Raw genomic sequence first — 15344 nt, 5'->3', positions numbered from 1 at the left:
ACTTTGGAGATAAGGCAGCTGAAATCCTGAGTGAGCATATCCTGTCTGGGGTGATGGAGTGGGCAAGGAGCATCTATCTACAAGGCCCGTGGGGACCCCTGGCCTAGAAACGGGGTGACCTGCTGTCCAGATTTCAGGAAGTAACTTGCATTTTTCTCTTCACCATGTACTTTGCAGAAGTAGAAGTAGGCTCCCAAGAGGAAAAGGAGACTGATGAACCAAGGCTGTCCTCCCATGAAGCTTGACACCAAATGCTGGACTCCCTCACACGCACACATCCCCTCCCAGGGGGGCTGGCTGGGCCCCTTCTCCTCTGCCAAGCTGCAGAGCTGTGTGGTCACCTCCCCCAGCTTCCCTCCCGCCTGCCAGTGTGCCCTCAGCCCTCTCCTCCCTGAGCCAGGACAAAGCCCCGGCAGTGAGTGAGTGGAGCAGGAGGAGGGACAGAGGGATGGGGAAGGCTGCACAAAAGAATTCCTCACCCCAAAGCCCCCTGACCGGCAGCAGCAGCGAGTAAAGAAGCAGATCTGCTCTCCCTCCTCCCTCCTCCCTCCCATCTTCCCACCCGGCCTGGGCACAAGCCAGAGAGCAGCTGCAGGCGGTCAGAGAGGCCCTCGGAGAGGTGGCACTGTCAGCTTCCTATAGGTGGCAACAGTAACACCTGTTTGAGTGGTGAGGCTGAGCGGAACACTGACACAGGGAGGAGACAGACAACTCGGACAACTCGGAGAGGAGCTGGGAAGCAGTGCAGAGCACAGAGCAGAGCTGCCGCTGAGAGAAGGTGTGAGGGCCCCCGGGAAGGCTGGGGGCTAAGGCGGGAGCAGCCAGCGGGTGGGCGGGTGGAGGTCGGCTCCAGCCGGCAGGGATTGGATAGCATCCTTGCTCAGCCCCCCTGACTGGGGTTCTCAGGCTGCTCAGACCTGACCCCATCCTCCAGACAGCTCCTGGAGGCCGGTGACACTCCCGCAGGCAGTGTGTGGGGTACAGGGGCAGGACCTGAGGGGAGGCAGGAGGTGCGGATGGAGCCCAGGGCAGGCTACCACAGCCCAGCTCCAGGGTGGACAGAGGCAGGGCCACCCTTTGGGGTACCGTTTTCCTGGGAGGAGACTCAGGGAGCAGACAGGTTTCCTTCTGCAGGCTCAGGCCCCCACCCCTCCACGTCCTGTGCAAACCTCCTTTCCCAAGACAAGCATAGGGTAAGGAGGGCAGTTTGGGGAGCAGCCACACCCTTCGTCCTTTCAGGAGCCCAACCATGGTATGCCTGCTAAGACTCCACAGCCTCAGGAGAGCCCCAAAGACAAGGGGTGGTGTTGCATAGAACGCAGGTATTTGGGGTGTAGTCAGGAGCTCCTTTACACACCCGGGGTCATCGACAACCCCGTTTGTACTGCCCGCCACTAGTGCACATGCAGGTACAAATGGTGACACAAATCGCACACCCTCTTCTGGATGATCAGCATTGCACACCCAGCTTAGTTTGGGGATGAGTAAGCCCGGTCAGCCTCAGCCTGACTCAAAAGCACAAGGTACAGAGATCATCTGTCCCAAGGCAGCCTCACCACCCATACCTTTGCCCTCTATTTGTTGCACTTTCACCTTAGGGACCTCAGAGAGTGGGAACCCTGAAAGCCAGGGAGGTGGAGACTGGGTTCTCCTGGCTGGGGTGGAGGGACAGCTGGGCAGGAAGCAATGGGACACGGGAGGAGAGCTTGGACTTGGCCATGTGTGCGTGGACAGGAAAAGAATAGGAGTGACCCAGGCTGCATGTTGCCATTTTCTTGTTATTGGCTGTGCCCCCTGCCCCCGGGAAAGTGGAGACCAAAGGTGGAGATCTTTCAGTCAGGGCTTTGTGAGGTGTACAATCTGTATCCATAACAACTGGCCAACTAGCTAGGCCTCCCCTCTGCCCCAGGTTGGAACTGTCACTCCTGCTTGAAGTTACTCTTGATCCCTGACGTGGAAGCTTGGCCTGATGTGACTCAACTTGCTGCACTGAGTTTGCCCCACCCCAGGCAGTTTCTCTGAAGTCCCCACCCTGGGCGGGCAAGCCATGTATCCCCAGAGCTGAGATGCTGTTCATTAGCAGTGATTGGGTGTTCAGCCTGCCAGCAAACAGGCTGGACTTCCCAGGTGTCCCACTGACTGAGCAGGTATCCAGATTAAAAGGAAAGAAAGGCTGGAGATTGTCCCCAGGGCTCCTCACATACACTAGGAAGGAGGCTGCAATCTGCCTTCTACCAAGGTCCCAGCCGGTGGAGTATCCCCTCCCACAGGCCAGCACCATGGCCGATTCCCCCAGCTGCTGCTCCACGTGGGCCCGCTGCCTCCGCTGCCTGTATAGCTGCCACTGGAGGAAGTGCCCCAAAGAGAGGAGGAAGAGCAACCAGGTGGAGTGGGGATGGGGAGGGTGGGAGTCCAAGGCTGGGGCCACTTGGAGGGGAGGAGGCCAAGGTGGCCAGCTCGCTCAGAGGCAGCTGAGGGGTGGGGGGAAGGGGCTTTCTCTCCCCAGGAGGAAAAATCTCTCCAATATGGGAAGAGAGTGTCCCCAGTGCCGGCCAGGAAGTGCCCTTGAGTTGCTATCCATTGGGGACTGAGCTGGAAGTTGGAATCCACTGTGAGCTTCTCTCTTGCCCCTTTACAGTGCGAATGTTTCTGGTTTGGCCTGCTCTTCCTCACCTTCCTTGTCTCCCTGGGCTGGCTGTACGTCGGGCTCATCCTCCTCAATGACCTGCACAATTTCAATGAGTATGTCATGGACGCCACACCCCTGTGCCCTTCCCTTCCCCCTGCCCCCATCTCAGCATACATGTGAACCTACTCCTCACCCTGGGACCCCTGGGTGCTTAGTCATCCCCAGCCCTGCCCAGCTCTCCTGCTACTTAAACTCCTCTGCCAAATCTCCCCAGTCCTGCAATTCCTGGCCCTGTGAAGGGCTGCCCCTTATTCCCTTCCGGTCCTCCATCTGGGTCTGCCCACCCCGACTCCCCTCAGGCCTCTGTGCACACCCCTTCCTGCACCCAGAGCCCTCTCTCCCCTCCCACAGATTCCTGTTTCGCCACTGGGGACACTGGATGGACTGGTCCCTGGCATTTATGCTTTTCGTCTCTCTATTGGTCACATATGCATCTCTGCTCTTGGTGGGTTGGGGGTTGGGGCGGTGCTGGCCTAACCACCACCTCAGCTGATCCTCCCTGCTCAGCTCTACCCTGTCCCACTGTGGGGAGGGGAGGAGGGAGGTGTCAGCCTGTGAAGCCTGCCTCAGTGACCCACCTCTCTTGGCGCCTCATTGCTCCCACACCCCTGTGCCCCCCCAGCTCCTGGCTGTGCTCCTGCGGCTCTGTGGCCAGCCTCTCCATCTGCACTGTGTGCACAAGGTAGAGTGGGAATGGGAGTGAGTGGGAGAGGGGGCCCCTGGGCCCAGCATTTGGCTGGCGATTTGCCGAAGACCTCACCATTCCATCCCTGGCCTCACACTCAGGATCTGAAGCCCAGTAAATATTTGCTAAATGCAAGAAGGGCCCTGGCTTGTATGGCTCAGCAGATTGAGCATGGGCCTGCAAACAGAAAGGTCGCTAGTTTGATCCCCAGTCTAGGGCACGCACGTACCTGGGTCACAGGCCAGGTCCCCAGTAGGGGCTCATGAGAGGCAACCACTCATTGATCTCTCTCTCCCTTTCTTCTTCCCTTCCTTCTCCTCTCTAAACGTATAAATAAAATTTTAAAGAGAAGGATGGAAAGTGGAGGAGTCAGGGGAAGGGAATGGTCCTGTTCTCATAGAGTGCAGGGCAGCCCAGGTGGCCATGAACCAGGGGTTAAACAGAAGGCCCCCTTCATCCCCGGGTCCCCCAGGTGCTGCTGTTTCTCATTATACTTCTTGTGGCCGCCGGCTTTGCAGTACTGGGTGTCCAATGGCAGGAGGAGTTGCTTAGCTTACATCTGTCACTACAGGTGAGTGGCTGGCTGATCCCCAGTCCCTGGGTGAGAGCTGTGGCCTGGGGTCAATTTCAGAACCTATCTGGCTCCCTGGTTCCCCAGGACAACAAGTAGCTCTGAACTCCAAAAGTCAGGTCCTCCAAGGAGAAAGGAGAAGAGCCCTCCTCACCAACTCTTACCCACAGGCCACAGCCCCATTCCTTCACATTGGAGCTGTTGTTTGCATTACCATCCTGGCCTGGCCTGTGGCAGATGCCTTCTACCGTATCCACCAAAGAGGTGCCAACTGTGCTCCCCTACACACCCTCGCTGGCCGCCCTTGCTTCAGCCTCCTGCTGCCCAATTCCTGCAACTGCCCTCTGCTCCCAGCCCCCCAAGCTCACCCAGTGCCCTCTCTTTATAGCATGTCCCCCACTCCCCACAGGTCACAAGATTGTGCTACTGTTCCTATTTTTTGGAGTTGTCCTGGCCATCTACCTGTCCCCCCTGTGCATCTCCTCACCCTGTATCATGGAATCCAGACACTTACCATCCAAGCCTAAGCTAATGGGGCACCGAGGGGCCCCCATGGTGAGCGTGGGCAGAATGCTGGCAAGGCAGGGAAGGTCTGCAGCAACCAGATCTGTGGGTTCCTGGGCCCCCACCCTTCCCAAAGACCTCCTCGGCAATTCCCTTTCCCAGCTGGCCCCTGAGAACACCCTGATGTCCCTGAGGAAGACAGCTGAATGTGGAGCTTCCGTGTTCGAGACCGATGTCATGGTCAGGTGAGGGAAGTTGAGGTGGGGGGGGGGTGATTGCTAACAGGCACAGCAGGGGAGCTCCAGAAATGGGAGCAGCCCCAGAGCTTGGCCCTCTGACACCCCTTGTGCCCTCAGTTCCGATGGGGTCCCGTTCCTCATGCACGATGAGCGCTTGAGCAGAACCACAGATGTGGCCTCTGTGTTTCCGACCCGCATCACCACGCACAGCAGCGACTTCTCCTGGGCAGAACTGAAAAGACTCAACGCCGGAGCCTGGTTCCTGGAGGTGAGGACAGTATCTGTCCAGCAGGGACATTCAGGGCAGAGTTCCTTCACTGATAAGTAATTGCCGAGCCCTGTGCTGGGCAATAGGTGTACAGTCACCCCTCCGAGGCCACTCCCTTCTGGTAAATAAAAACTGAGCTAGGGCAACAGGTTATCAGAGTATGAAACCCAGAGGGATGACAGTGTGGTCGCTGAATAGAGACGTCACTGTTTGGCATAGTGGCTGTGGGCAAGGGTCAGGCGAAGTTTCACAGGAGAGGATGCCTAAGCGGTTTTTTAAGACAGACAAGGCAGGAAATGAGAATTCTGGTCAGAGGCAAGAGCGCAGCTAAAGCCCAGAAGGATGAAGAAGCGTTTTCCAGGGGACACAAAAGTAGCTTGGTGGCACCAGAGATAAAACTCAGGGGAGCAGGGGTAGGGGAGGCTGGTGAGGGGAGTTTGGTGAGGGGAGCAGAGGCTTGGTCTTGGAAGGCTTCAAAAGCCAGGCCCACAAATGTGGACTTCAGTCCTGCAAGTGATGGAGTCCGCTGCAAAGGATACTTAATTTTTTCAGTTCCTTCTGTCCTTGTAAAAACAGAAATCAGAGAAATAACCTAGAAATGGAAAAGTCACAAATTCAACCCTTCTAGATAGTCACTGTTAACAGTTGGTTTCGTATTCCATATGTACCTGTTTTCAAGCACACAGATAAATGCGCACACACATATGTACTTTTTATTTTGTACAGATAGGACCGCTTCACATATTCTTTTGCAACTTTCTTTTTAAAAATTTTTTATTGTACTTTTCCATTACCATTTATCCTCCTTATAACACCCCCCCTGCAATCACCACACTGCTGCCCATGTCCATGAGTCCTTTTTCCTTTTTGCTTGATCTCTCTACCCCCAGTCCCCCCAACAGCTGTCATCTGCTCTCCATCTGTAAGTCTCTGTTTTTCTTGTTAGTTCAGTTTGTTCATTAGATTTCACATATGAGCGAATCATATGGTATTTGTCTTTCTCTGATGGGCTTATCTCACTTAGCATGATGTTCTCCAGGTCCATCCATACTGTCGCAAAGGGTGATATTTCTTTCTTTTTATGGCTGAGTAGTATCCATGGTGTACATGTCCCTTAGTTGTTTTATCCACTCATCTACTGACAGGCACTTGGGCTGCTTTCAAGTCTTGGCTATTGTAATAAGGCTGCAATGAACATAGGGGTATTTCTATTCTTTGGAATTAGTGTTTTGGGTTTCTTCAGACATAGTCCCAGGAGTGGAATTGCTGGGTCAAAGGCAGTTCCATCTTTAGTTTTCTGAGGAAACTCCATACTGCTTTCCACAGTGGCAGCACCAGTCTGCATTCCCACCAATGGTGCGTGAGGGTTCCCTTTTCTCCACACCCTCGCCAGCGCTTGTTGTTTGTTTACTTGTTGATGGTAGCCATTCTGACTAGTGTGAGGCGATTTTAACTCTTTACATAATGACACATCAGATTTGAAGAGCAAGGGATGTCTCGGTTTGCATCCTGGCTTGCTTCAGCACTTCCCGGCTGCGTGAGCCTGGGTAACATTCTTTAGTCTCTCTGTGTTTCATTTTCCTCATCTGTGAAATGGGAATAATAATAGTACCTTGTATGATTATTGGGAGGACTGAATAAATGAATACACATAAAGTACTTTGTTTATCTCATATTTTTGTATTCGTTTATTGGCTCATGTAAATATAGGCTTGTGGGGTCTTGTTTTACACAATGAGTTATATTTATTATGACTATGCTCACATTTCCCGCTGGCGACAAGTTTACCTAATATTCACTTATCTGGAAAAGCCTTTTTTTCCACCATTATTTTCTATTAGGGCTTTATTTAGAAGCGTGAAAGTATGTATTAAGAGAACAGGTGTGTTGTCTCTCTTTTTTTAATACTTTTTATTGAGTTTATTGGGGTGACATTGGTTAATAAAATTATATAGGTTTCAAGTATACAATTCTACCATTCATCATCTGTATATTGTACTATGTGTTCTCCTTCCATCACCATTCATCCCCCTTTACCCTCTCCTACCTTCCCCCCACCCCTTTCCCTCTACTTATCACCATACTGTTGTCTGTGTCTATGAGCTTTTTTATTTTTGCTTAATCTCTTCACCTTTTTCACCCAGTTCCCCAAACCTGCTCCCCTCTGACAGCTGTCAGTCCGCTCTCTATGAGTCTTTCTATTTTGTTTGTTCATTTATTTTGTTCATGAGATTTCACATATAAGTGAAATCATATGGTATTTGTCTTTCTCTAATGGACTTATTTCACTTAACATAGTGCTCTCCAGGTCCATCCATGCTGTTATGAAGGGTAAGATTTCCTTCTTTTTTACAGCAAGTAGTGTTCCATTGAGTAAATGTACTACAGCTCTCTTATCCACTCATATACTGGATAACAGCACTTGGGCTGTTTCCAGATCTTGGCTATTGTAAATAACACTGCATTGAACATGCAAGTGCATATATACTTTCAAATGAGTGTTTCAGGTTTCTCCACATAAACTCCCAGAAGTGGAATCATTAAGTCATAAGGCAGTTCCATTTTTAATGTTCTGAGGAAACTCCATACTGCTTTCCACAGTGGCTGCACCAGTCTGCATTCCCATCAACAGTGCGCTAGGGTTCCTTTTTCTCCACATCCTCGCCAGCACTGATTGATTCATTGTTTGTTGATTTATTGGTGTTAGCCATTCTAACAGGTATGAGGTGACATCTCATTGTGATTTTTTTAAAGATTTTATTTATTTACTTTTGGGGGGAGAGAGAAAGAAAAGGAAAGAAATAGCAATGTGTGAGAGATACACCGAGTTGCCTCTCTAATGCCCCCAGCTGAGGACCTGGCCCACCAACCCAGGCATGTACCCTGTCTGGGAATCAAACCAGCAACCTTTGGGTTCGCAGGCCCGCACTCAATCTGCTGAGCCCACCAGCTGGGGTTCATTGTGGTTTTAATTTGCATTTCTCTGATGATTAGTGACATAGAGCATCTTTTCATATGTCTATTGGCCATCTGTGTGTCCTCTTTGGAGAACTGTCTATTCAGGCCCTTTGCCCATTTTTAAATTGGATTGGTTTTTCTTTGGTGTTGAGTTGTATGAGTCCTTTATAAATTTTTTATATTAATCTCTTATCAGATGTATCACTGGCAAATATGCCTTTCTATCCAGTGGGTTGTCTTTTCATTTTGTTGATAGTTTCCTTTGCTGTGCAAAAACTTTTTAGTTTGATGTAGTCCCATTTGTTTATTTTTCCCTTTATTTCCCTTGCCCAATGCCACGTATCAGAAAAAAATATTGCTATGACAAATGTCCGAGATTTTACTGCCTATGTTTTCTTCTAGGATTTTTATGTTTCTGAGTCTAATATTTATGTCTTTAATCCATTTTCAGTTTCTTCTTGCATATGGTATGAGAAGATGGTCTCATTTCATTTTTTTGCATGTATCTGTCCAATTTTCCCAACACCATTTATTGAATAGACCATCTTTACACCGTTGTATGTTCTTGCCTCCTTTGTCCAATATTAATTGGTCATAAAATCATGTGTTTATTTCTGGGATATTTATTCTGCTTCATTGATCTATATGTCTGTGTTTAGGCCAGCACCAGGCTCTTTTGATTACTATGGGCTTATAGTATATTTTGATATCAGGTAGCATGATTCCTCCAACTTTGTTCTTCTTTCTCAAGATCGCTGTGGCTATTTGGGGTCTTTTTGGTTCCATATAAATTTTTGTAATATTTTTTCTAAGCCTGTAAAATACATCCTTGGAATTTTCATAGGAATCACATTTGATCCATAGATGGCTTTGGGTAGTGTGGACATTTTAATGATGTTAATTCTTCCTATCCATGAGCACAGTATGCGCTTCCATTTGTTTTCTCTTCTTCAGTTTCTTTCTTCAGTGTCTTATAATTTTCCAAGTACAGGTCTTTTGCATTCTTGTTATACTTATTCCTAGGTATTTTTAATGCAATTGTAAATGAGAATGTTTTCTTAGTTTTCCTTTCTGATAGTTCATTATGGGTGCATTAAAATGCAGTTAATTTCTGGATATTTATTTTGTATTCTGCTACCTTATTGAATCCATTGATCAGTTCTAGTAGTTTTTGATGGAATCTTTAGGGTCCTCTATATACAGTATCATGTCATCTGCAAATAGTGACAGTTTTAATTCCTCCTTTGCAATTTGAATGCCTTTTATTTCTTCTTGTCTGATTGCTGTGGCTAGGACTTCCAGTACCATGTTGAATAAGACAAGTGAAAGCAGACATCCCTGTCTTGTTCCTGACCTTAAGGGAAACGCTCATAGTTTTTACCCATTGAGTATGATGTTAGCTGTAGGTTTTTAATACATGGCCTTTATTATGTTGAGGTGTGCTCTCTTTATTCCCATTTTGCTGAGTGTTTTTTTTCATATATGGGTGCTGGTACTTTATCAAATGTTTTTTCTGCATCTATTGATATGATCATGTGATTTTTATCCACATTTTGTTTATGTGATATATCACATTTATTGATAGGTGGATATTGTATCAGCCTTGCATCCCTGGAATAAATCCCACTTGATCATGATGTATGATCTTTGTAATGTACTGCTGGAACCAGTTTGCTAATATTTTGTTGAGGATTTTAGCATCTGTGTTCATCAGGGATATTGGCCTCTAATTTTCTTTTTTTGTAGTGTCTTTATCTAGTTTTGGAATTAGGATAACGCTTGCCTCCTACAATGAGCTTGAGTCATTTTGAAAGATATTTTCACTGGATATTAAATTCAACGTTGAGATTTTTTTCCCCCCATAACTTTAAAGATGTCATTCCTGCCCCTGCTGGTGGCTCAGTGAATTGAGTGCCGGCCTGTGAACTGAATGGTTGCCGGTTCAATTCCCAGTTGGAGCACATGCCTGGGTTGTGGGCCAGGTCCCCAGTTGGAGGTGTGCTATTTCTCTCACTCTCTTTCTCCCACCCTTCCTCTCTCTCTCTCTAAAAATAAATAAATAAATAAAATCTTTAAAGAAATAAATAAAGATGTCATTCCTAGCATACGTTATACTCAAGAAGTCAAACATAATTTTGACATTTTGGTGGGGTGGGGAGGGCAGTGCTCTTGTTGCATTTCTGAAGAAATAGATATTTGGAAGTTCTTACTGTGACATTCCAGAGTGCTTCTTGTCCATCTCATCTTGCATCAGTGAGAGAGAAAACTTTCACCTGCCTTCCAGACAGGGTCCTGTTGTATAAAGTACTTCTAACACTACCTGGTACACAGTAAACACTGAATAAATGTTAGATAGTTCGCTCTATCTAGGTCAGTGATTCTGAGGTAAGGTCATTTGTTGATTACAAGGGGAGGGGAGGAGAGTGGCCCAGGTTGGCATAGCCTCTAGAAGAAATGGGGGAGGGAGGAAATCAAGGACAAGTAGAAGGATGGTGAGGTGGCACTAGAACGAGAAACAGAGCTGCAGGAGGCAGGCAACTGTAGAATCATATCAGAGTTTGGGATCTGCAGAGCAGGTGGGTCAGGAAAGTTGTTGAAGGTGCCGTGGAAGACTAGTTCAGGCTGTGGAGGCGCCATGCATAGGGGATGCAGATGCAGCCAGAAAGCTCCTGATGGTTTGGGAGGAAACCAAGGGGTCAAGATCCAAGAGGACTCCACGAGACTAAAGAGGAAGTGTAGTGGAAGTGCAGAGAGAGGAAGTTAAGAACCTGGGCGGGTAAGAGGTTGGAGTCACAGATGAAGGTGTTAGAAGGTCTGGAAAAAGCCATAGTTTGAAGAAAGAAAGACACTGGCTCAGAGGCAAGCAGAAACTGGACGCCAAGTTGGGGAATGAGTAAAATGGTGAGAATGGGGGGATGGCCTACAGGCTTCTTCTGGTCTTGAAATCATTTTCCTGTTCTTATAGAGGCCGCCCTTCTGGGAGGCCAAGAAGCTGTCGGGCCCTGATCAGGAAGAGGCTGAGAATCAGAGAGTACCAACACTGAAAGAGCTGTTGAAGGAAGCGGCAGCCCTCAATCTCTCCATTATGTTTGACTTGCGCCGCCCCCCACGGAACCACACATACTATGACACTTTTGTGAACCAGACATTGGAGACTGTGCTGGATTCAAGGGTGCCTCAAGCCATGGTGATATTGCCAGGATCCCATGTGCCCTTCACCATCCGCCCCCAGCGCCCACCTTCCCTAGGCCACAGTGATAATCTTGAGCTACCCCTGCCCCAGGGCCCCACCCCAGTTTATGTAGCCCATCCTGTGATCAAACCTGTATGCTCTGCCCCTGCCTCTGGAATCCCCAGGCCTTCCCCAGCTTTATGCTCATCCTCCCCGAACCACAGGTCCTGTGGCTCCCGGATGAAGATCGGGCTACTGTTCAACAACAGGCACCTGGCATGCGCCAGGTATATGGACAGCAGGGAGTCAACACAACCGAGAGGCCCCTGTTTCTCAACCTCCCCTATCAAGACCTGCCACAGTTGGATATGAAGTGAGTACCAGAGGCCAGCCACCCTGGGGGTCACCTGTGGCTAACAGCAGGGAAGAGCCAATGCAGGGAGGGCAAAGACCATTCACTCATTCAGTCATACAGCAATTATCTACCACACACTTGCTATGCGTCGGGCACTATTTGTTGCAGACTTTGGACGTACAAGTCAAAGAGAAAGACCACAAACCACTGAACCAAATATATGCCTATTGGACACCAATAAGTGATATGAAGATAATAAGATGTGGGGAGATGCAATAGAGCAATTGGGTTTGAGGGTGAGGGGATAGGAAGGGGTCACATTAGGAATAACAGTTAAAGAGGTGGTGTCTGGGCTGAGACCTGATGGGTCACAGGAGCAGATGACAAGAAGAGCTGCAGAAGAGCAGGAATAGCAGCCTGACGAGCACAGGGGAAGCGAGGCTGGAAAGGCAGGCAGGGGCCACATTGGGAAGAACCTTGTAGGCCATTTAGCTTTCATTCTACACCAGAGAGATAAGTACAAGAGAGGATGGATGCAGGGGAGAGAGGTGAGAGTGTTGCAAATGTGACCTGGGCCCCAAAAGCTGACCCAGCCGGTAAATATGATGAACCTCAAAACATTCCACTGCCAAGATCTCTTCTAATGTTCTTGTGTTCAGACAAAAAATGGGGACCAATTGATAGCCCAGTTATCATAAGTATGTCAAGGACCTTTCCCCCCAAGTTGTCACCAAAGAGGAAGCCATGAAATTGGGTTTGGCCCCCACCTTAATCTTGTCCTGGTCAGCATCAACTGCTGATCACATTTTAAATTTTTTTTTTAGTTTTTTTTTTGAGGGAAAGGAAGGGGAGGAGAAAGAGAGGGAGAGAACATCAATGTGTGATTGCCTCTCACATGCCCCCTTCTGGGGACCTGGCCTGCAACCCAGGCATGTGCCCTGACTGGGAATTGAATCAGTAACCTTTTGGTTCGCAGGCCTGTGCTCAATCCATTGAACCACACCAGTCCGGGCTGATCACATTTTTAAAAGATCTGAATTGGTAATGATCACACTGATGATGAAATGAAGGCCCCAAAAGGTCTAAGCACTCTGAGATGACGGGCCAAATGTACCGAGATGAAATGCAACAGGGATAGATGGAAAGGCCTATATTTGGGGCCCAAAAGAGGCTCAGTTGCACGAAGACAAGAGATGAGACACTAGCATCAGCAGGAATATGTGAAAAGACCAGGGTTTTGACTGAACAGTGCGCATAACAAGTCATCCATGCCACATCACATCGCTGAAACTAACCTGTCCTGGGCTGCCTTCACACAGGCCTGAAGGCAGGAAGAATATGGCTCTCCTCAAAGCTTGTGCACGCCACCTGGATATCGTGTGCAGCTGCAGACCCCATACTTTGCAAGGCACACTGATAAACTGGAGGAAGATCAGATGAAAGGAGTTTATGCGGTGAAGGAAGTGATAAGCCAGGTTCCAAGCGCCAGGTGAAGGAACTGCGGCTGTTGGGCCTACAAAAGAGAAGGTTCAGGTGGACACAGTCACTGATCCTCAGACTTCTGAAGGGCTGGCCGGGGACAAAGAGGAGAGACACATTAGGGTAGCCCCAGACAGCAAAGCTGGGAATCTACCAAAGAGAGTAGAGCTCTGCAAAGAAAATCACCTTTGGTCAGGAGCTGCCAAGCAAAGGTGGAACAGAGAGCTCCTTGGCAGTGACACTGTAGACTCAAGCCAAATAGGGGCTGCCTCCCACACCTTGTGCTCCACGAGCCTGTATGTTCCCTGTTTTTTTTTTTTTCACCTCCTTAGGGCACTGCATAAGGATAATGTCTCAGTGAACCTGTTTGTAGTGAACAAACCCTGGCTATTCTCCCTCCTCTGGTGTGCAGGGGTGAATTCGGTCACCACCAACGACTGCCAGCTGCTGCAGCAGATGCGTTACCCCGTCTGGCTTATTGTAAGGGCTCTGAGAATGTCACTCTTCCCTGCTTCCCCTCAACCCTGTCCCTCTCTTCCTTACTTTCCCCCATATACTACCTTTGGGGCTCTAGCCACTGACCGGGGCCTATTCTTATTCCCACAGGCCCCTCGAACCTACCTAATAGTGTGGATCGTCACTGATTGTATCTCCGCCCTGCTGATTTTGTGTCACTTCATCCTCTGTGGGTGAGTGCTTTGGGCCTCAGCTTTCTGGATCTTTATTCTCCCCAGGGGCCTGGCGATAGGACTGATTCAGACTCGTATATGCTGCCTGGGGTTTGGGATCAGCTGTGTTTGGTTCCTTTGAGGTCCTTAGACTCTTTCTTGGACATCAAATTGGCTTGAACCTGGGAAAAGCATTTTGGGGAAACTCAGGGTCACAAAGTTGTGCCTGAATCTGGCTGAACTCACAATGGGAAGCTTCTCTCCCTGTAGGAGATGTGTGGAGAAGAGAGAGCGAACTGGTAAGAACTTTCTTCCCTCCGCTTCTTTTTCTTGTCTGCTAGCCTTCCCCTTACTCATCCCTGCTGTGCCCCGCTCCCCTCTCCAGGTTTAGAAACAGCTGTGCTGCTCACCAAGATCAATAATGTCGGAAGGGAATGAATGCCCTGCCCTAGGCCCGCACCAGCTGTTTACGCCCGCCAACGGCAAGGACGGGAGGATGGCTGAGGTGGAGTGTTGGTAGTGTTTGGGGTAAGGCGAACTTTTCCAATGGGAGGTTTTGAACTATGAGCACCCTCTGCCCAGATGGTGGACTTGCCCATGGAATATGCTCCCCTTCAGATTTTGACCTGAGTTGGTGGTGGAAGACAGTGAGTCATGAAAAATTTCTCCCAAAGTAAAATGTTCTAGTACAGAGGAGATTGCCAACATCATGTTTCAGACTTGTGTGCATGTGTTCATGTATAGAAGGAACGGGGTGTGTCAGGGATGGGACAGCTTGGAACAGTGACTGAAGAGAAGACCGAACGTCCTTCTCAGACCTGTGAGACGATGAACACACCAATCCCACTCCATTCACCACCTCCCTAGACATCTGCAATGCAGCTGCTTTGCTACCTAGAGGCTAGAGGCTAAACAGCCCATCTAGCCATGAAGTTCTGTGTCTACATGTGGCTTTTTGCTGCGCACAGCCGTTTTCTTCAAGACTCGTCAGTTCCTGTTTCTTCTCAATCCCGTCTCTGAATAAATGTTATTTCCATTTGGCCACAGTCTCATCTTTTCAGCACTGGGGCTCAGCGGAGGATGCACCCTCCACCTGGGGTTGTATGTGACGTGACAGTGAAGGGTCCTCGTAAGGAGATACATAGGTTGAAGGTGGGAGTAGGAGCACTTGATGCAATGAAAGGCTGCAAGAGGAAAGCTGGAGAGCCTTTGCCTCGGGAGGCAGTCCGGGTGCCCCTAGGCGCGCTGTGCAGAGTTGCTTTCTAGCTCCACCTTGTGGTCACCTGCCCCAAGAGGCGGACCGGGTCGGTCATCCCCTTGGCAGGTTTGCTGAATGACACCTGTTTCCCCTGCCAGTTGGGAACCTGGGTCCTTGACTCCGGACCCTGATGTCATGGTCCAGTTTCCATAAGTTTTCGCTTCTCTGGGCTGCGCGTAGCATCTGGTTCCCCAGCCTGCCTTTCCTTGTAGGAGCAAGTTTCCCAGTGTGTTTCCTGCTCCTAAGTGCCTGCGCTAAATAGTCCAGGTGACTAGCGAGGAGCTGGTGTAGGATAAAGGGTCTCGTAGAAGGGGGTGGGGCGAAGACAAAAAGGGAACAGGAGGGGGATAGGCGGCTGACTTTTCACAATGGTTGTGCAGTCCCCCACTGCATAACATTCACCCAAATTCGTGTCTCCACACGAAGGCAAATCGAATTAAGGCTCTGGAGAGTTCAGGAGGTTCAGTTCCCCATTCTTCCCCTCTCGCCAGGCTGGGA

At 49.3% G+C, this 15344-nt stretch overlaps 1 protein-coding gene across 3 annotated transcripts; it reads left to right on the top strand.

Moving 5' to 3' along the window:
- The first annotated feature begins 382 nt into the window (after positions 1-382).
- Positions 383-14628, top strand: GDPD2 (glycerophosphodiester phosphodiesterase domain containing 2). Of its 3 annotated transcripts, XM_053656665.1 has the most exons (16): positions 385-778; positions 2271-2384; positions 2639-2742; positions 3041-3134; positions 3312-3371; positions 3847-3945; positions 4116-4209; positions 4355-4500; positions 4612-4694; positions 4806-4956; positions 10880-11101; positions 11311-11459; positions 13253-13400; positions 13527-13609; positions 13859-13887; positions 13974-14628. In XM_053656665.1, the coding sequence occupies exons 2-16, from the start codon at positions 2280-2282 to the stop codon at positions 14024-14026; spliced, it is 1620 nt and encodes a 539-aa protein (XP_053512640.1). In that variant the 5' UTR covers positions 385-778; positions 2271-2279; the 3' UTR covers positions 14027-14628. The 3 variants fall into 3 exon arrangements, with proteins under 3 accessions (XP_036989013.2, XP_053512641.1, XP_053512640.1); XM_037133118.2 differs by lacking the exon at positions 13859-13887 and having other exon boundaries at positions 383-778; positions 13930-14628; XM_053656666.1 differs by lacking the exon at positions 13859-13887 and having other exon boundaries at positions 384-778.
- Positions 14629-15344: the final 716 nt, after the last annotated feature.

Source organism: Artibeus jamaicensis, unplaced genomic scaffold (genome assembly GCF_021234435.1).
Source record: "Artibeus jamaicensis isolate MK-2021 breed Jamaican fruit bat unplaced genomic scaffold, CSHL_Jam_final scaffold_2375, whole genome shotgun sequence".
In the NCBI taxonomy this organism is placed as follows: Eukaryota; Metazoa; Chordata; class Mammalia; order Chiroptera; family Phyllostomidae; genus Artibeus; species Artibeus jamaicensis.
Note: the sequence above shows the minus strand (reverse complement) of the source record. Positions and strands in the feature narration are given on the sequence as shown.

Bases quoted from the DNA above. Each gene is read 5' to 3' on its own strand.
- GDPD2 (XM_037133118.2), top strand. From the start codon at position 2,280: ATGGCCGATTCCCCCAGCTGCTGCTCCACGTGGGCCCGCTGCCTCCGC. The intron at 3,135-3,311 runs GTGGGTTGGGGG...GTGCCCCCCCAG, and splicing joins CATATGCATCTCTGCTCTTG to CTCCTGGCTGTGCTCCTGCG. The intron at 13,610-13,929 runs GTGAGTGCTTTG...CTTGTCTGCTAG, and splicing joins TGTCACTTCATCCTCTGTGG to CCTTCCCCTTACTCATCCCT.